General features: G+C 38.7%; 1 protein-coding gene across 1 annotated transcript in view; it reads right to left on the reverse strand.

Annotated features, from left to right (window-relative positions):
* Positions 1-21,679, reverse strand: part of nek11 (NIMA-related kinase 11) — an 85,177-nt gene that overhangs the window by 50,876 nt on the left and 12,622 nt on the right. Inside the window, exons 4-7 of the mRNA XM_088929648.1 lie at positions 12,738-12,903; positions 6,275-6,393; positions 5,275-5,339; positions 4,837-4,963 (exon numbers count right to left, since the gene is read on the reverse strand). Of these exons, the coding sequence (XP_088785774.1) occupies positions 4,837-4,963; positions 5,275-5,339; positions 6,275-6,393; positions 12,738-12,903 (477 nt within the window). The remainder of the gene's footprint in view (positions 1-4,836; positions 4,964-5,274; positions 5,340-6,274; positions 6,394-12,737; positions 12,904-21,679) is intronic.

Here is a 21,679-nt window from a genome sequence, read left to right on the forward strand (position 1 = left end):
AAAACAAACCTGCAGTTTCATTCTCTGCATGGTAACAGAATAGAAGCAGTCCAGAATTTCTCAACTCCTGTGGAACAAGACTGCTGGTGCAAATTACGATATGTGGACAATACTACTGACATTCAAACTTTATGTAGAATTATTGTTTCTAAAAGTCAAAATAACAAAACTCAAGTGCTTGACTTGAGTAAAATCTCTGGAAGGGAATTGTGTGCAAAAGATTTGTACTTTCGGATTTTCCCTCTTTGTGTACTTGTGAACATATGAACATTATACAAACCACAATGTAAATGTATTGGCTATGTTTGTATGCTTGTCTTGCTTAGGCAGTTTAGAGCAAGAGCAGTGAAGTTGCTCATGTATTGATCCTGATGTTTTTATAAGCTGCCTTTGTATTGAGAATTTTCTCAATTTCTTAATTCAGACTATTTTCTTAAGAATGTATTTCCCATGCTGATTTAACACTTGGGTCATTAAGTCCTTACTAAACCACAATTCAAGACATGTTCTGAATATGTTCAAATATGTTTTGTTGCTGAGTTCACTACTGACTGCCGTTGTCATCAGTGGCAACACATTGAAATTCCACTTACAAACTGATCTCCATCCATCCACTAACCACATCATCCAAATCAGGGTCCTATCCCAGCAAGCAACAGGCACAAGGCGGGACACACTCTGGGCAGGACACCAGTCCGTCACAGGACACACACAGACACACACCAGAGCTCATTTTCGCAGTAGCCAATTAACCTACTGTACCTAAATTGAACCTGGGGCTCCACAGAACAGTGCTAACCCTTGCACCACCGAGCCACCCTATATTGATTGCATTCCACAAATTTTTCTATATTCAGTAAAATCAAAACTGAACAGAATTCATCTGCCTTTTTAAAGGCATGTAATGATAATAATGTCCTCATAGCTGTGAATCTAACATTGTCACCAGGAGAATTAATATTTCAGGCTCCTAAACACTATACTGAGGATTCATCCAAAAATATATACTGTAGAAGACCCGAATGAGTCTTGTCATTATTCCAGTATTGAGCTTATTGACACTGCAGAAGTATTTTAACTTCTGTGCAATTTTTTGCAATGTTATAGCTTGTAGGTGGGAAACCTTTTGCAGATCATGCACATTGTCTTCTTTACGTTTTGGTAAAAGTAAATAAGGAAAGTGTAGCAAAACAGTACGTGTAAACATGCGGTTAACTTGCAGTTAAAACACAATTTTCCTTGGTTAAGCACGTTGTTCTTGTTGTTTTGAAATTCATAGCATAGCATAGATGTCTCTGATATCTTGCCTGGTGTTAAAAGAACATCAAAACCCTCTAATTCTATGCAAATAAAACCTGGGTAAAACCTAGTCTGAATTCACTGAAGTGATTTAGTATGCAGTGAGCATATGCCATATGCCTTTTCTTAAAAGGAAAAGGCAATATTCTCTTTTGAAAAGGAAATCAAACTTCAAATATTGACCTACCCAATTCTGGCAGCCCTCATTTCTAATAAAAAGCAAGTTATGCTCTGGCCTAGTCTTTTCATTTTGGGGCTGATGGCACACAGGTCAGATTCTGAATGACTGCACGCTCATCAAGACACATGACAGGTACATATAATTACAGACATAGACAAGTGTATACCCTTTTGCTATGTACAATAAAGAGGACGCAGTGTCATAGATGTCAAATCCTTATTCTCACATTGAATTTTAAGGTGAAATGAAGTAATTTAACACATATTATCTCATTCTTTACAGCTATACTCATGCATAGAAGAAGTACATCGCTCAGGGTTAATTGACGTAATAAAATATTTTAAATAATCTGCCACTTTGTTGTCACTTCTGTTGTTCTGCGGCCCACAGAAGATGGAGATTGTGTCTCTCAACTAATAAAATGTAACATCTGATTTGCCTCCAAGCATGTAGACTGTTTTCGTGCTGTCCAGGAGCTACAATCACTGTGCTGATGTGCACATTATTTCTGCCAGTTTGAAAATGATTACATAGATGACTCAGATCCCGGGTCAGGTCCTGGGGCAGTGTGGTGACTCTTTACCTTCCAGGTTCTCTCCTGCCTGCAGGGCAGCCCTTTCACAGCCTCCCGGGGCCACTGCTGTTACGAGCACAGCCGGCGCCAATTAACTCCAAATGATTCCATCTTCATTCCACACCTTTTCTCCGCGACTGCTCACTGCCACCGGCGCTTGGTATCAGGATTTCACCCGCCTCCTGAGCCAGCCCCGCCCCGCCCCGCCCCCCGTTCCTGACACCCTCTCGACCTCGTCTGGATCCCTTCACCTACGACTCTTTGGCTTTGGATTCCTCGTGACCTCTCTCTTGTCTCGCCCCTCTCGGATTTGTTTGCCTGACTATGTTCTGACTAACTGGGTTTGGTATTATTCACCTGCTACAGTAGTTCTATAGTTCGCTAAACTATACCAGAATCTATACAGATCATTAATATGGATGAGTATGGGCAGTGGTCCTAGAACTGACCCCTGTGGTACTCCACTACTTATGTCATCCCAATGTAAAGGGCTCCTTTAGCATCTTATATTCATATGCTCCAGCTGTGTGTTAAAGGTCATTTAATCAACGAGGTTGGTGCTTTTATCCCAAACAACTCACATTTACAGTATACTTGTTTATACAGCAGGATATTTTACTGGCAGAGTCTGAATGAACTTCCTTACTCAGAGGTGCAGTAGCACTGTTCCATCTGGGATTTGAACCCACAGCTTTCTATGTGATTCTCTGGGAAACTTCTCTCAGACAGGCGACCTTCAGTTATGCCTACGGCATTATACCTACAGCAATCAAGCTCAATTCAGACATTACTAAAGGAGTAATATCTTTTGCTGTCCTATCTTTAATTAAAAATAATATATGTTTGAATGTCTAGTTCTGAATCAATATCAATTTGTCAATGTTAACTCAACTACTAAATACTTCACACCTGGTGCTAGTACAATATCACCTGTTGAACCCAGTATTTTGCTACAGTATATCAAGGAACAAAACTATTCAAACAATCAGCATGATCAATCTGCTCACTAATTAATATGTTAATACTTAAGTATTATGTAAAACATAAGATTGCTTGAATTGCTTCCAGCCATAAAATTTGTGTGCATGGTGTAAATTGTATTACTCCTGTTGCTGTTGCTATGACTAATTGACATAATAGTGTTCTTCTATTTAAAGGAAGCCATGTGCTTGTATATTTACTGTATACTGTAAATCCAGACTCTTCTGTGTACTGAGTTTCATCATACTTGTTAATAGAACATGAGAGTGTTTTCTACGCAGAAGATGATTTTAACACGGTAAACAGAGAATTAGGAAATAGAACTGGAGAACTCCTATGCTGTTAGTACAAATATGCTAAATTCATCATAGGAATTACTGTGAGGTTTAAATGGTAGTTGATTTAATTAATATTACAGATGGTCACTAGTAATATTTTTCTTCTGACCATCCTACATATGAATATGTCACATCAGATACACAGTCTTGATTTCACATAGCTATTTTGTTTTTTTATTTTTCTCCTTTCATTATGAATCATCATCTGTATTTGTCTGCATAAAATATGAATTCATTACAACGCTGACAAAGATCAAAATGCTGAAGGTGCTTGATGCATAAATTATCATAGAGTGCCTGAGGTTAGATGTATTATTGAGATTCCAGCTTGGTTGTCCTCCTACCCGGGAGAAATATTATTTCCTACTCTATTTGAAAATTAATCAGCATTTCCAAAGTAAGAAAATATGTAGAAGTAAATATTAAAATGATTATGTGTGCAGAAGAAGGAGGAAATATAAAAACTAAAGTCTTTCCTAATACAATTTTAATTGTTTTATTGTGACTAGCATGGGATTTTGCTTGGGTAGAATAAGTCTTATTCCGTCTTCGTAAGCATTGAATATACTGTATGTCAACTGCATTGTAATAAGTGGGACATATTACTGATGCATTATTATGCGTCATAGTATTCAGTTATACTCGTTCCTTTTTGTACTGAATGAAAAGCATGTGAACATACCATTACATTTCTGCTTATACTATAATACTGGATAGAGAGCCGCCGGCACGCAAAACACACAAACACAAGCAACTTCATTTGCATATGAGGAACTGACTGAACTTTTTTGGTCACTTAAGTGAGGTTTTCCGTAGGTCAGTGTTCAATTAAGTTAATTAGTGTTTTAAAACTGTGGTATGACACAAGATAGCTCTACACTTTAAATATGCTCTTTAATCAATTTGACTCAAAAATAAATCAAGTGAATTCTAGCAGTGCACAAGTATAGTATTCTCATCTGTAGCCACTAAAGCAAATCTTTACTCACGCAGAAAATGACTGTGTAGCAAGTTACTAGTAAAAGGATGGACAGGAAATGCAGTAATAAAACACACATTTACAGTAATTTTAAGTCTTGTTATGTTTTATTTCTACAAATGTGTGTGCTTGTTTTTGTGAAATCTTTAGGATTTAACTGTTGCATTTACATTTTAACTAGACCCTAACAGTCACACTGGCAATCCTGCTCATTAAAAAAAGAAAGATTAAGTGATCAAAATGACAGACTTGTTACAAAGGATAGGCGTAATCTTAAAGCTCTTATTATCATTCGTTCATTCAGTTTTGGATTTGTCCATGTCTAGCAAATATCCAGGTGAGTGACCCCCCTCTGGAGAAGATCTGGGGGAGCAGCTCTCTGCCACATTCTTCTTCATTACCACGATGCAAGCAGGGAGCCGAAAGACGCGGCTTCCACAGACTGCCTGTCTGAACACTCCCGCACTGGCAAGAACTTACTCACCATACATCAGACTTGGAGTCATACCCCTGGTGGCTGAGGACCTCTGGGCTCATGTAGTACGGAGTGCCTGTGAAAGTCGTGGCCAGGTCACAGGAGCCCATGAGAAGACGAGAAACTCCAAAATCTCCTAAACAGGAGAAACGCACTGTGTGAACGAGAGAGGGTACTGAACGCACTCCTAAGCAGTTACCATTGTACTGAAATTGGACGTAAGGTGTTCTGTGCAGTATGTAAGAATGACACTTTGGGTATATACTGTATATATCCATTTAAATCCATCATTTTCCCTGGATTGGTGCCTTTCTTTATTGTCAGAGAAATTTGAGAAATGCTGGATGCATGCATTCCAGCTCCTAACGCATTAAAAAGCTTTTCTTTGGAGACTCTGCACAGATAAGCAAACATCCAGACGTGTCCACTGAGGAAGGACAATCTTACCTATTTTCACAATGTTATTTTTCAGGAAAATATTTTTGGTTTTTAAATCCCTGTGCAATATCCTCCTGAAAAGCAAAACGAGAAAACAAGGGAAACATTAAAACCTACCACAATACTCTTCTTTAAAATAGTTTGTTTTAAAATTGAGGAAAACTGTATATCCAGAGCCTTTTAACACTCGGCTTTCAACAGAGGCAAAATAAAGAAGGCGTCATAACATTAGACTAGGTGCATGTGGGTACAGGCCCCTACTACAGAACCCGCTGGATACCTAGGACTTTAGCTTTTATTATTATTTTTCTAATTATTTTTATTTTTTATTCATGTTGTTCACTTTGAGCATAATTTATCTCATTCACATCCAGTGAAACTTTTATCTCCGTGAGAGACAGCAGAGTTTATCTGAACTGTTAATTACAGTACAATAAAACCGCAAGGCTGTTCATGATGTGGTTTGTTTGGTTTTTTTTTTGTTTTTTTTTATTGCCGTAAAATTATAGCTTGGATCCAGAAGGAAACCAGCACGCTCAGAAAACAATTTATTATTGCTGGCAAATCAGAGGTACAAACTCTAAGTGACAGCCAAAAACCTGAAGGGAATTTCAATTGAACAAACTGCCAAAGGAACTTTATCATTACCGAGAGTGAGGAGGATTTCAGCAGCAATCAAAGTGGCTATCCACCCTAAGTGTGGACTATTAAACTTGGTGGTTTGTTAGAAAAGAAAGTGGACCCCAGCTGTCTACCTCTGGCAGAGACAGGAGACTCTTCAAACTTTTTTACTTTGGGCTTTTTGTTTAAATATTTTGATTTTTTTAGTCAATTCATTTTCATGAGAAAAATAATTCTGGCTATCAGCCTTAGATACCACACTTACAGATTTCAACTGATTCCCCTAAATGCTCAGGGATACTGTATATGTTGGTTTCAGTACACTAGCAAAGCATCTATGGTTTTTTAAAAAATATGCATAAAAATCAAATCAGTATTATAGAATTACCTCTCATGCATATAGTGAACACCTAGCAAGAGCTGTATAAACCATTCCGTTATCTGGCTTTCAGGACATGACTTTTTAGTTTCTTTGTACTCTTCGATTTTACATTCCAGGTCTTTATCCTGAAACACATGCACACAAACAGTTAGCAATCTGACCTCACCATTATGTGTTTAAACCAAGACAAACAGTACAAGAAGACCAATTTAGGTACAAATAGCAAAAGCGTGTCAGTGTAGAAAGAACATCTCTTTGAAAGCTGTTGGTTTACTGTGTTGTTCACGTTGGTAGCAATTCAACCTTTGAGTGCTTTTTCACATGATTAAAGTAATCATTAAAAACAAAAGTACAGAGCCTAAAACCGTGCTCTGAATAATAGAAATGCAGAGGGCTTTCCCTTGCTTTCTGTTTCCTGAAATTTAGTCCTCCCACTACCCTGTAATAAATAACATTTCTTTAGTTTTACCATTTCATCTTCCCATTCTTATTGACAAAACTGCACTGTGACCACTATGCATTGTGTTGATAAAGGCAGTGAGTGACACGAGACAGTGAGCAGGCTCCAGGGCATGAATATACAGTAGCATATTCCTGTGAATTGGTGTATTGGCTTCAAAGCAGTTACAATGAGGTTCAAAATCGGTTATGCTGAGAACACTGAACAAATTACAGGCACCTAAACAATTCTAGGAACACAGATTGATTTATAACACTAGGTTTTATGTGCCCGTACCTTGTTTATTAACCACATGTTTAATTTTGTCAAGACAAAGCATTCCGTTATACAGTATATAAATACAATGGGATATTATTTTCCAAGGGAAAACTCCTAAACCACAAAAATTCATTTAATGTGCCATGACATTTCTTGTAGTTTACAACTTTGCGCTACAGTATTTCTTTATGATTGTATGCAAAGCTTTATTTTTACAATAAAAAAGCCGTGCTCTTGTACTCTACTATTCATGACTGAAACTGTGTAGTACTCTTAAGTGGTCTGAGTTTCCTGGCCATTAGCTGGAGTCACAAGGGATAACTGACTGACTGCATTTCATGCCTTTAAAGCTTACAGCTCTGTTAAATTCCAGTTAAAAAAACAACAAAACCCCAGAGGAAACCAGAGGCAATTTGAATCAGTGAGCATCTGAGGTGCCCAAATGCACTGCAGAATTAGAACAAAATAATCCTCTGACTGTAGCATTATCCCTCACTTCATGAAGCACAGAAAGTATATTAAAGACAGGGAGGAACAGAGGTCAGTGCTTCCAGGTCTGCATACAACACTAAATCCACATGCTCATGAACAAATGAAATTGGGGTCAGGTGAAAGCGCATTTTGACAATGTAGATTGTAAGTTCTGGACATGTTTTTAGTCTTTGATGATTCATTTATCATCCACAGGCAACACAGCTGTCTTGCTTCACTCAGAAGGAAAGGGATTAGATTAAAAACACACAGTATTTTAGATCACCGGTTTTGATAACATCATGCCATGATCAGAATCACACATTTTATACTTTTGTCAGAAATGGGATTGAAAAAAATAAAATACTTCTTCAAGACATGCAGCCAATTACTATATAAAGTGGTTTTAAATATATTTGCTGATTTCAGCCTATGGATATTAAATTTCACAGGGCTCCAAAAGTACAGTCAATTTAATCAATCAATTTAATTTTTAATTTTTAATTTTTAAGTTTAGTTTTCCTTTCATCAAAAGTGTTGGATATTGGTACCCATTGTTATGATACAGTAATGATGGAAGACAAACATGATGCTGAACTCTAATAGTATCACATTTCCAGCTACCAGCTTCCAGCTTTTTTCTAATCAATGTAGGTTGGGCAAAAAAATAATAATACTGCAGCTCTGCCTAGTTATCCTTTTGTCATTCTGCCTTTCTGTCAATCTAACCATGGTGCTCTGTACACCAGGATCCACACCCGGACGCTTCATCCTTCAGGCTTCTTGAGGATTCCTCATCGTGGCTGCAGCAGCAATGCGCAATCTGCACACTCCGGCTCCTATTAACTTGGTTTGGAGGAGCTCCTCAGGGCACTCCATACCTTGACACTTCGAGATCAAGAGACTCCATATAGCACAAGCCCCGTGAGACTACAGTGAGAGAAGTTCCTACAGAGGCTGCACACATTTCCCCATTTGATTGCTCGGTTTTCTTGCTTTCAGAAAGAACATGGCATATTTTGTGCTTTGGATTTTCACAAATTGCCTAGAAGTGGATTCAAATCCATTCGGTTTCTTTGTCTGGTTTCCCCAAACGTGAAACTAAATCCAGGAGTAACGTAACATTTTGCGATTCGGTTTCTTGATCTTTTTTCTTAGTAGGAGTTTCAATTCTAAAGCAGAAATGAGCTATAAATATTGACGGGACTTTGTAATCTAGCCAGTCAGATTTTAAAAATGTGGCTGTCATTCTTGTCCTGTGTGAGTTTGAATAATCAACACTATTTTATAACTGCAAATTCGGCAATTACTGGATCTGTTTTCCAAAACTGAGAAATATATTTTATAGTGAAGTGGCATAAGCAATTCATTAACCACAAAACAGGCCCAAGAGCTTGAAATTATTTAAGAGAAATATAACTAATTTCATTGTACATTGCATGTGGCCTGGATTTATCTAAAGACGTCTGCTCAGAATTTATTAGTTCTCGCAATATTACAGATACATTGTTGTGTTGTTGCCATAAAGTAGAAAAGCAATAATCACTGTGCGTACATGTGCTTTTAATGAAAATGTAATTCATTATTTACAAAAACACTTATAAAGGAAAGTAGCATTTTTACTTTGTTTCATTGGATGTATAAGAAAACACAATAAATTTTATTGGTTATAAGGCTCGTTTGTTGAGTTTTAGATGTCTATCGGTAAGTATTTAACGTGCAATATGAAAAATAAACTGTAGATCACAATAACAATAAATTGCATATATATAGCGTTTTTTATCCCAAAGCAATTTACATCTAGGAAGAGACCAGCTTTACCCATCTCTGCAGTGCAGCTCCCACATGGGTGACACATGGCAGCCATCATCCACAGTCCCACCACACAGCCAGCCACCTAGAGAAACTGCTTCACCTGTTGAATTCAGCTGGTATTTAAGCCAAACAATTCTATGGCTTCTTTAATAATCTTTAATTAGTAAAGATCTGGGTTCAACGTCTATAGCACAGTGTCCTTGGTCACCATACGGGGGGCAATACCCTGATTTTCCTCGGATGTGTCCCGTCCCAGTACTGACCAGGCCCAGCCTTTCTTACCCTCTGAGATCGGACGGATCAGACTAGAAGGTGCAGTTATGTGGGACTCCACCCAGCCTGTCCCCCAGGGCAGCCTGAGACCCAGCTGCCCTGTGGCTTGTTTAATACTGTGGTGGCCATGTAGTGTATGTGTATTGCATACTCGTTGGCTCTTAGGATGATGTTAGCTGGCAGGGAGGAGTTATCTATTGGTGAAATACTGTACCTAGCTCCAGGCACTCTTATCCTATGCTGTAAACCCAGGTTATTACATTACTTCACTGCGGTGTACTGAAAACCTGCACCTACTTTTCTGATCTTTGCCTCTGATGTTCCAATCACAGCAAAATGGGGAAAAAAAATAGGATTTCAGTCCCTGGCTGAAGCTTTTCTCCATTTTGCTTACAATAAGTGATGTGCGGCTACTGTCGAGTCAGAATTTAGGAGCATTTTGTTGTCTTGCAGCGTCTTGCTTTTCCTTCAGCCACTTCAGCGGTGCAGTCAGTGTTCACGTGGCAGGTGCTGTCCTAAATTTGGCAACACTTAGAGGTCCACAGGGAGGTGGGGGTGTAGAAACCTCGGATAACGCTAGCTGACGGATCGCACTCAGCACAATCTTGAGGGATCCCCAGGGGGGGCGACCCTGTAGATGTGCCAGGCTCAGAATGGAAAGATCTGAGCTTGCACTTTCTGTGTTCCAGCATCATATCACCTGACAGCAAGGGTAAATAAGTCAAAACAAATCTGTTCGGGGGGGAAGGGAGAGTGGAATAGTCATTGATAAGGTCAAAGTCAAAGCAGAAGCACTGGGGATCAGGAGAGAACTGGATTAAAAACCCAACGTCACCCAACAGTCCTGAGAGAAAAGTGTTCCTCTGACTCCAAAGAAAGCAACAATTACAAAAAGATAATTGTGTTACCAAAATAATTCTACTGGAATTATTATTGCAATCTTAGAATTGTAACATAATGCATCACATACTGTGCATGTTTATTTGGGTGTGCGCATGGCAGACCAACATGTTCTGGGGTTAAGATCTATTATATGTGTGTGTTTGGTGAGGGAGCTGATCAGAAGATGTCTAGTGTGCTGTGGGTTATTCAGAAGGGATAACTTATTGTTTATGTGTTACTGATAAATCATAGTAGTGGATCAAAAATAAACCCCTTCTGAAATATCCAGCTACCATAGTTCCACCAACAACAGTACAACAACAGCAACACCAGATACATTATTACGACAACATTAGTTAAACAAGGTCTGCTTTTATTTACACCTTCATTTGCAAGCCTGTTGGTTCAATTTTACATTTAAATCTCCTTCTACCAGTTTGCATGATCTTTTTAATTGAAACAATAATGGCCTCTTTGACCCCCTTTCAGATTGCATCTGCTAGATTCCCCATTTTTTATTCCCCATTTATAATATTGTAACGCAACGGGGTTCAGGTGGGCGCCCTTGTCGCATTAGGTCAGCCCCCCACCGTCGGGGGCTCGAATCCAGGACTCCCGCGTCACTCAACAGGGACCCAGCCTGGTGAGCTAAAGAGAGATCTCTCTACAGCCCAGTGGCTGTGGTCCTGCTATCACAGGGAAGGGCGGTGACGTCACCACTCTGGTAAGCCGGCTCTTACACAGTGCCTGTCGGCCGTAAGCGTTACAATATCTTTAGAGACTTTACATTAAAGACAAGGCTGCCAAAAGAATATTTACACCAGAAAAAAATAAAAACAGATGAAATCTGAAACCACCTTTTCTCAAACTGTGGTATTCCCAAGTGAAACTGCTTCCTTCACTTTTTCAACTGTTATAGGGACTGACGATGAGACCAGTATTGCTCCTCCTTCTGTATTCTGATCATTGGATTACTCTTGAACTTCTCTTTTAGAAACACACTAAAGATGTGGTGACATTGTCTAGTAAGTGTAGTGACAGCTCAAAGTTTCTAAGAAGGTAATACACCCATCAAGAGTATTTTTTACCAAATAAATAAGCATAGACTGGGAGAATATTAGGTATGTCGATTCATCAAAAAGCTAAATGTTATCTCTGTGCAGATAAGACATTGTCAGATCAGGGAATATATCCATAACGAGACAATTAAATGCATATAAATACCACAGAGCCCCATCAATATGCCAATTGTGAGAGTTCTCGTCAGGGAATCAGGGAAGCTTTTAAAGTTTTAAGTTTTTTTTTCTTAGTATGGAGAATCCTGCCACAGTGCCAGAAAAGCAAATACTCGAGAGGTAATTCAAGGGTTTGAAATAATTAGCATGAGGGGTAAGATTAAAGTCTGGGAGATCATGTCTGGAAACACCTATGACAAGGAAAAAACAAGACTTGAAAAAAAGCTTGATAAGTGCATAAAACAAGCTTTCATTCTCAATGTAGCTGACTCTATACTCAGAAGTGTATAAAACATGTCAGAAGCTTAAAGATGAATTGGTTTATGGATTTATCAAGTTTAATACATTGATACATAAAGCAATGAACACTTCTTTCTTTCATATGCACAAATGACAAAACTTGCATAAGAAATCATGACATTTGTTTTAGGATCATGTGGTACCAAGCTCTAAAAATGATGTGAACACAAATGTCATGACGTCTTGTGCATACTGTATATTATGTCACTTATGCACGTTCCTGTAAAGCTCTCTGCATGTGATTACACATCCACATCTTCTGTAGCAGTTATGAAGGCATTATGAAGTCACTAAGCAGCAACATTTCAAAAAAGCGTTAACTTCAAAGTTGACATCAAACAGAGCACGAGAAATTATGTGGAAGACTGCACAATCATTGAATCAAGAATCCCAGAAAACACAAATATGGGAGCTATAATTGGACCCTTCTATCTACTGTATATTGTGGCACTTTTACTAATTAATTAGCTGTGCTGCTGGCCTAACACTGGTATCCAGAACTCTAGCAGACTGACATTTTGGAGCTTTCAATGTAAGGTTAAAGATCACTTTGAACAAAATAATACATTGTCCTACAGGTTAATTAAATCTAGCCTCCAGCTTCTAGCAAAAGAGAGATTCTTTTTTAATTAACAACAAATTTGCTCATGAATTTCAGAAAGCACGCCAAAAGGACATTGCATACGCACCGTCACACATAAAACATGTGAAACATTTTCCTGACACTGTGCAGAGTTTAAGAATGACCTTGACTGCTAGGTCCCCAAAGACTTACCTCACAGTATTCTGTTATTATGCAGAAACTGTCTCTCTCAAGAAAGCTTGTGTAGAATTTCAAAATGGTTGGATGATGGAGTTGGGATAATAGCTGAGCCTCCAAATTGGCTTGTACTGTCTCGTTAGGATTGAGGTCTCCCACAGGTATCTCCTTAAGCACCTTTCTGTAAAAAGAAAAATCAATGCTGATTTTTTTTCCCCACATACGCAACACCTTCTTAACAGGGAAGCAGACAACCACCTTAAACATAACCTAAGTAAATCCTGGCACACTCACAGTATCTATAATAAGACTATAATAAGACAGAACCTTCACAGATTTTGTGTGTGGGTGAAGAGGAGGGCGGTGGGTCTTTTGTGCTGTTAGCAACCTCCAGTGTGTCTATGAGATCTAGCACAATGTGTCCTGTACTTTCCAATACCTTCTGAGGTACATTCAAAAACTGTGTGCAAAGTGAAGAAAAAAGATACAATTATACAAAGATAAATATGTGATTACGATATTACTATTGCCATACTCATAATCTAGGAAACTCAACACATCACCTGCTGGACACTTCTGGGGAGGGAAACACCCAGCTGTAAGACCCCCTGCTGGTGGTGGGTGGGAACTGTGCGTCCCTGCTGATACTGGAGCACGGCCATTGATCCTGTAGGTCTGGGTCCTTATTCATGAAGCTAGGCAGCAAAATTCAAAGTGGGGTACTTATCTGGATAACTTAAGTGGAGCACCTGAGTAATCAGGTATGCATTGAGACTCTTCTTCTTAGTGTAGCTCTTAAACCTTATCTTAATTTAGATGTGAAAGGAACTGTCTCAAGTCTTATTTTTACTGTGACCTGCAGTGACTGGAGTTGGTGTTTGACTTTACAAGTGTGCAAAGAATGTACGGCACTTCTTCTCCATATGTTATTTTTTTCAATGCAGGCTTGTTCCAGCTCAATTTCCCTCATCTTATGAGATGCAATTACAACCTATGATTATGTCATTTAATGTCGAGGTTCTATTATTTTCTATTATATGTAACTAAATAAATAAACTAAAAATAATAAATAAACTATTCTAATTTATATGTAACTAAATACTATATTAATTTCTCTGCCTAACCAGCCTATTGCTAATTCTGACAAAAAACAGCACTGCACTCCTGAGTGAACATGCCCGAGTTTACAAAACTTGTTTTTATTCTCTCATTAGAAATGAAAATGGAGCTAGTCTAATTCTTTCAAGCAAATTAAACCAACACCATTTATCTTCTCTGCATGTCGCGTCATCAAGAATTTTCAACATCTCATTTTCAAAATATTTTTAGACATGTTTGGGGCTGTAAGACATCACAGTAACTGATAATACCCCAGTCTCAGTCCTATTTATGTGCAAAATGAAGATGTATACATTTGTTCCGGTTTCTGTTTGGCTCAGCTCACAATTGATACAGTATGTGTAATAAATGACAAAATCACCCTGGAAATTCTGGCCTTTTGAAAGTATTTTATGGTAACATTTACAAAGAAAATAAGTCATTGTGCTCTAAACATATAGGAGCTGCATGTGATATTTTTGGTGCTTATCTGAGAAGCTTCACAAAAGCTGAAAATGATAGTCACTTATAGGATTAGACAAGCACTATTCTAAAGAATCTTTTTTTTTACATAAAAATATTCTTTTTTTTTAAATGAGAAGTTAGACACTATACCATAGATACCCAATGATATGTTAAAATTCACACATATGGCAAACAAAAATTCTAATAAATGTACCCTATTAAATTTAGAATTCTCAAGAAATTAGACCATTATCAGAGACGATAGAAAAGTTTAAGTAGAAACATATTAATTCAGGAGTAGTTTTTTGCTTTTTTATTTGATGCTTTTTTAAGTGTTAGAGGGAGTATACAAGCAGTTTAGGCAAAGACCCCTTTGCAGCACCAGACATCCAAAGAGAACAGGTGACATTTCTATATAAGATGGAGATTGATTGGCCCGGTCATATGTTGATACAAGGAAATGAAAATGGAAACAAATGGCAAGCCTGTGTATTAAAATGAACACCTCACGTTTGACAATGTTTTATGCACTTGTTAAGCGAAAGCCCAACTGCATTCATCAAAGCTACGCTGCCAAACAAGCCATCTCCTTGGACGTCCTGTAGTTCAGATGAGAATTAATAACCCTCCGAAGAGTAACCTGTTGTACACAACCATCCACCCTCTTCCGTTTCTTACACCTCACATTTCACCACAGTGCTCCTTGTCAGATCTCACTAGCCAAGCAGGGGTGGGCCTGGTCAGTGCTGGGATAGGAGCCCTCCAGGGATGTCCACCCTGAGCTCACCACGCCCCAGGACGGTGAAAAAGAGCACTCTGAGAATTTCATCATGAAACACCTCATGGCACTGTTCATGGCACTGCTAAGTCGGTAAAATTAACCCCAGCGCACACTTCTGTACGTCTAACCAGGTCTGAAGGACAGCACCTCCAGCAGCCCTGTCTGCAGTCACCATGCTGAGGCTCTCGGTGTGAAACTCCAGTCCAGGTAACAGCCTTTCACCTGCTGGTCCTCCAGGGCCACCTGCACCAGCAACCTGGCCTTCCAGCACTGATGGGACCCAGCCTTACTTAATGGGTAATGTTCTAATGAATACCTGTTCTCATTTCGTTTCTAATTAATACCTGTTTTCATTTCTAATAAATACCTGTTTTCATTTAATCATTAATGAATGCCTCTTCTCATTTCATTTCTAATAAATACCTGTGTTCAAAACCTTAGTTAAAATACTGCAACAACTAAAAGGTTAAATATCTGAAAATGGGGGGTCCCACCTTAGTTAATCTAATTGCTCCCATTAAAAACAGAACTTTCCGATTTCCCTTGATTATAATCATGCTGCATAGCTTCTTTAACTGACGATTCTGCTTCAAAGGGGGAGATTGTGAACCCAGCAGAGCTTCAGTGAAAATGAAAAATGAGCAAAAAGCGTCTGTCAATCCAAATCCTTAGCCTTCTTTCTATCTCCAGGTCCCCATTGTGTTACAGGGAAACGAGGAACTGGAAATGATCACCATATTTCCTTTTGAAGAACATTGATTACAAACAAAATGTTAATTATGCTCAACTGGCCCTTTGTCTACAAGTTGATTATCATTTCCCTGTTTGGATACAATAGACTCCTTGAGCTATGCTTTCTAAACCTAGTCCTGGAGGAACACTGTGCCTGCTGGCTTTTATTACAGATGAGCTCTACAGTAAATCCCCTTTATTAATTGATGACTTAATTTATCTGCTTCGTTGTTTAGGCTTTCACATATTGTTTCTGTGGTCAAAAACACAGAACTTCAAACTACCTTCAAGCGTTCTGCACTTAACTTGCTTGCTGTTGATTCTGATTCAACAGCTCTTACTATTTGATCAATTGACGATGACCAGAGACAGCAGTATTGGACACACCCAGCAATGAGCACCGTCCTTCTGTAGAGCTCCATCTGGAAATATTTCAGAAAACACCCCTGGGTGAGGGAAGATCTTGCACTCAGAAATTGGTACAAAGTTAATATCAGTTACAATTCCCATTTGAACTTTTAAGGCCTGAAATAAATGTACAAATATTCCCCCCAGATAGAAAACCAAAACCATTTCTGACTGTCAATAAAGACCAGGCTGGAACACAAACCAGCCGTCACATTGTTCCTCCAGGACCAGGGCTGGGAGCCACTGTCCTAGAGGAAGATTACTTAAATGCACATAAAATGCTTAGTTGCAGGGCAGCCATAAGAGTGAACAGAGGGTGGCACTCCTTACTGCTCTCTGAAAGGTGAACTGAGCACAGACAACATTAAGCATGACAGCTGACCCAGGGACACCATCAGTAAGAGGTAGAGTGAATTTATTCCCTTTCTTGGCATAACTATCACACTTTTCTCTCTTACTTAGCTCAGAATGAAACACAACTGAACTTCCTCACTGTCAGCTTAATGGCTGGGATCTCAGATGCTCAATCCTGATCCCTCATGTTCCCTGTCAGAAACAGTCCATTCTGCCGTCTGCTCACTGAAATGTTTTTACACAGCCCGACAAAAAGAGACAGCAAAAAAATGGCTAGAGGTGTGAAATTGAAAGTTTAAACGTATACCTAAGGCATACAAAAAGCCTGTTTAATGGGCTCCTCCAAGGTTCTGCAGAACACTTGCTTTTAGTTTTTGAGCTGATTTGTCCATTGTACTACAGTACATTTAAACGAGTCCTTAAAACACGGAAAATAAAAATAACATACAGTAAGTAGTTTATGAAAATGTGTATGCATCGTTTTGTGATTTTCCAAAACGGGACACCTCAGGAAGGGTCTGAATGCTTTTGCAAGGCCCTGCTTAAACAATTATATATTCAATCAAATGCATCCGTTGCAGCAATTGTGGATGCACAGCCCCTCTCCCAGTCTCCCCACGTGATTTTTGGACAATAGGTTTATTATTGGACTACCAGCTGCTGTGGATCTACTGACATTCCTAAGAATAAAGACGTAAAAAAATTGAGGCTAATTCGCACAGGAGTATAAATGTTTTGTGGGCAGCACAGTTTGATTTTGGATTGGGGTACTTTTTGTGTGGAATTGACAATGCTCCCCTGTGATTTGTAGGGGTCTCTCTGGGTGTCGCCATTTCCTCCCAGCTCCTAAAGACGAGCCGGCGGCTGGCAGATGGGCTTTGTCTAAATCACCCGTTCCTTGAAGATCTGGAGTTCGGTCCCTTCCTCTTTCATCTGCCAGTCTGCAGTGGCTAAGCTACAGAGGGGACCCCGATATTTAGGATAAGGTTCAGGATAAGCAGGACAGAAATTATGGGAAGAAAATTTATGACGAAAAATAAACTATCCTAGTATTTTGTCTGGTGAAATCCAATAGCACCTAACAATTCTTTTTTAGTCTAAACCTCTTGTGTATTATGTTTCATGAAGAGTTATTGGCTGGTATATGTCAAGGGCTAAAGATTCATCAAACCTGCACAAACATTCAGTATTCCACATTGTTCTGTTATAGAGACACCATTAACCCAGACCCACCAGTGGAAGAAACCCTTTTCTCCCTCGCGGTGTGGGACTTAATACGCCAAGCACCCAATCAGTCTGCATACACTGACCTCTGCACTTACTCGTGGAAGTAATTTTGTTAATAAATGCCTGAGAGATATTGGAAATGTTTCAGGATTTTTATGAAAGCTTGCCGCACCAAACAAAAAGGTTCCTTTGGAAATGATTAGTTGATAGGGCGCGAGAATGTTCTTTTGTTTTCTTTGTCAGCCTTCAAGCACTGGATAACTGTATGTTGATTCCTGTCGCGTGTAAAAACGAGTGCATACATCTCCAAGAGACCGGCGTAACTGCTATGTTATAACAATTAACAATTGCTTCCATTCTAAATTTCCCAAATTGTCTACATGACGAGAGAACAGCGGGCACTGCTTTATATAAAGAACTGTGGGAATATGGAACAAGCTACCCAGCCATGCCCTCAAAGCCGAATGGCTGCAAGATGAGCTGTATAGCCTCTTTTTGTTTGGAACTATTCACAGGTGAATCAAACTACTATTTCTTTCTTTAAAAGTTCAAGTTGTGGTTTCTAAAGAAAAAACTGAATCTGAATTCATCACAGGATTTTTCTTGGGAGAACATGAAGAATTCATATGAACAGTTAGGAGACAAAAATACAGAGAATTGCATGAGCAAGTTAAAGTATGGTTTGGCAATTGTTTAAGTTTTTGTCTTGAATTGAAAAGTTCCTACTTCATTTTATGTCAGGTCATTTTAATTAATTGGATAGACCACAAAGAGCTTGAGACATTGCCTGGATGTTAAAGTTGTAAAAGGTTTTTACAGAGGCCCGAAAGACAATGTGTTATGGGTCAGATGGAATCAAGCACAGGCCAATTTCTGTACAGGAAGATTAGAGACAAGATCAAAATTGAAAATAAAATGAAAGGTCACAAAGTCCACAGGAATGACCTCCACTGTTTCAACCCTGGTGAAGCGGTTGCATTTTTTTAGTGTCAACTTTCAATTTCCAATTTTTGGCCTGACACCAGAGATTACATGTTTATGAGAAATGTGCTCCTTATTTACTGGGAAGAGTAGTGTAGAAGAATTTAATTTACTATCAATGCACTTAACAGATTGGTACGTCTGACCTTTAAAAATAGAGAGTGAGTCCAATACCATTCAAATGTTACAGCCTATCATACTATAACCGAAATGTGCTAGGAGAGTGCGATGACCCAGAGCAATAATTATAATTACATTAACTGGGAAAATTAAAGGTTTTATTTCAGACTCTAATGCTTCCATTAGAAAAAATGTATAAGCACAAAAAATAATCAATAATAATACATCTTATCCACAGTTATGTGGTGTTTCCTTAAATAGCGCCCCACTTAAAAAAAAACATTTGCTGTTTAATCAATGTTATATTTGTGTTTCTTCAGAAATATACATTTACTCCATGAATGATTTTTTTGTTGTGGAACACAGGTGTATTTATTATATCAGAAACGTGGTCTTGTGGGCTAAGCTGCACATAGAATATGACAGAATAGACTATTACCATCAAAGGGTAACATGGCCAGTGTGCTCATGGCTCGAGATTTAAACTGGACTTGTACGACATTCGCCGGAACCAAACTCTTCCGTAAGTTGTGCTCAAACTTCTGGAAAACTGCCACCATTTCCTCAGCTCAGACAAATTGCACTGCCTTTATTTTGACAAACCCCAGAATGTCGGTTATTTCTAACAAGTCCTCGTAACACTGAGACAATCACAAATGTTTGGGTATTCCTCTGAGCGTGCAAGTGCAGTCGTTGCATTTTATAATAAAATCACCCAGAACAGGGCAAAAGACTGTTATTGACAGTTACCCCAAATATTTTATGAAGAGCTCTTTTAAACAAGCCCCCAATGAATCGTCTCAATTATTTCCTCATTAATTTGCTTAATAATTAATAACTTGATCATTCTAATAGTGTGTGTTCAGGAAGTCTTTGTATTATAAATTGGCCACCAATAGCCTTGCTAGCAGCACGCTCCATACTATGAGCGTAAAGCAATAATCCAATCTAGTCTGTTGATTAATCAATGACGGTTATCTCTTTGGCAACACGAGGCTCTTTATGTCCAGAAGGGGAACAGGATACCCCAGACATTCATTTAGCCTTCCATTCAATCAATGAGATGGCACTCGACAAAAACAGTACATACTCATACAGTAGTACCAATTTCTGAAATCTACTTTTGAGTCTCATAGTACCAATTTCTGAAATCTACTTTTGAGTCTCATAGTACCAATTTCTGAAATCTACTTTTGAGTCTCATAGTAACAATTTCTGAAATCTACTTTTGAGTGCGCTCTCAGAAATGAGGATAAATTAGTTGCCGATTTGTATGACAGAACAATACAGATTCGACAGGCTCTAAGAAATGAAGTGCATTATTAAAGCTGGTCTGTACAGTATATTCTAACAAAGAATTGTAAATGACAGTACCCATTCCAGCACAGTGCAGTCAGAGCTGGGAAGCAGGATGAATCTTGGAAATAAACGAGAACGTGAATACTGAAAAATGAGAGGCGAATATTGTTACTTTCACTTACAGAAGCAGAAGGCTTTATTTCAAGATTTCCCCTCTAACTGAATTACAAATAAGGACCAAGACTGCAAACTACTGTCATTTGCTTTTCAGAAAAACCAAATGTTCAATCATGCAGATCTACAGCAGTAGTTTGACAGCAATGAAATTAAGTATTCTGAAATTCTTACATCGTTAAATAAATGTTTGACTCCTAAAATGGGTCATTCGTTTTTTTTTCATATTACCCATCAATTACTGAGAAATGGAGCATGAAACTGCATAAACCTGTCTTGTTCCATCTGGCAGTGTACTGACAAAACTGAGGACTGTCACAGCACCTGATCTGACTGCAGCTTTCTCAATACCCTACAGCAGCTGAAAGCTCAATACCCTACAGCAGCTGAAAGGTAATTCCTCTGGCATTTTCTTGTTCTTGCAATCTTTGCTTATAGGAGAAAACAAGTCAAAAAGGTTGAGTGGAGTATCCTTTTTCAGAAAAGCTACTATCATATAATTCATAATTTTACTGCATTTATTATAGTAACCTGCATATACTGTTTTATTTACATGTTCCTTTGTTTCCATAATTATTTCCTAAACGACACGCGTTATGTGGTAGGTTAACACAGCGCTTATTGTGAGGGCTGTCTGGTGCCTCACTCTCTCTCTGCCTGCCTGTTACAGCTCTCTGCCCAGCAGGCGTTCCTCAAAGCCAGGTATGAGGCTATTAAGCATCTCTGTCCAACGCAAACAACCCCGTGGGTCCAGGCACTGCAATTATTGTTAAAAACAGGCACCAGATAAAGTCTCCTCGCACACTTATTTTTAACTCAAAAACTTAATGAGATATCAGTTACTCCAAAAATGAACCACGGTTCTATGAGTTTGGATGATTGGTTTTGTAAAAAAGCGACAACTTCTAAAACATATGGCATCTTAGAAAGAAATGAAGAAGTAATGATGATATATAAAGCAAAGGCTCAGGACAGTAATTGGGACTGTAAGGCAGAGAGTGTTCCTTTTATTACATTTTTGTAGGAGAGCCACAGAGTACGGTAAATAATATGTATTTATGCATATTGCATGCAACTCAGGCCAAGGACAGTTCAAGCAGGTGCGTATATATGATTTGATTTCTGTATTAATACCCAGAAGCAGATGGGACTATTCATGAAATTGTATGCATCTTTGCTCAAGTCAGCCAATGAGTGCAAGGAATCCGTTTTCTTCAATATTAGGCAAGTGTTCAGCTAAGGAAAGTGTTGAAGGGCATTGCTTTTTTAGGGCTGCGAACATTTTATATCTGCCTCTTGGCACACACAGAAAAAAAGC

The sequence above is a fragment of the Atractosteus spatula genome, chromosome 12 (assembly GCF_055471065.1).
Source record: "Atractosteus spatula isolate fAtrSpa1 chromosome 12, fAtrSpa1.hap1, whole genome shotgun sequence".
NCBI lineage: Eukaryota > Metazoa > Chordata > Actinopteri > Semionotiformes > Lepisosteidae > Atractosteus > Atractosteus spatula.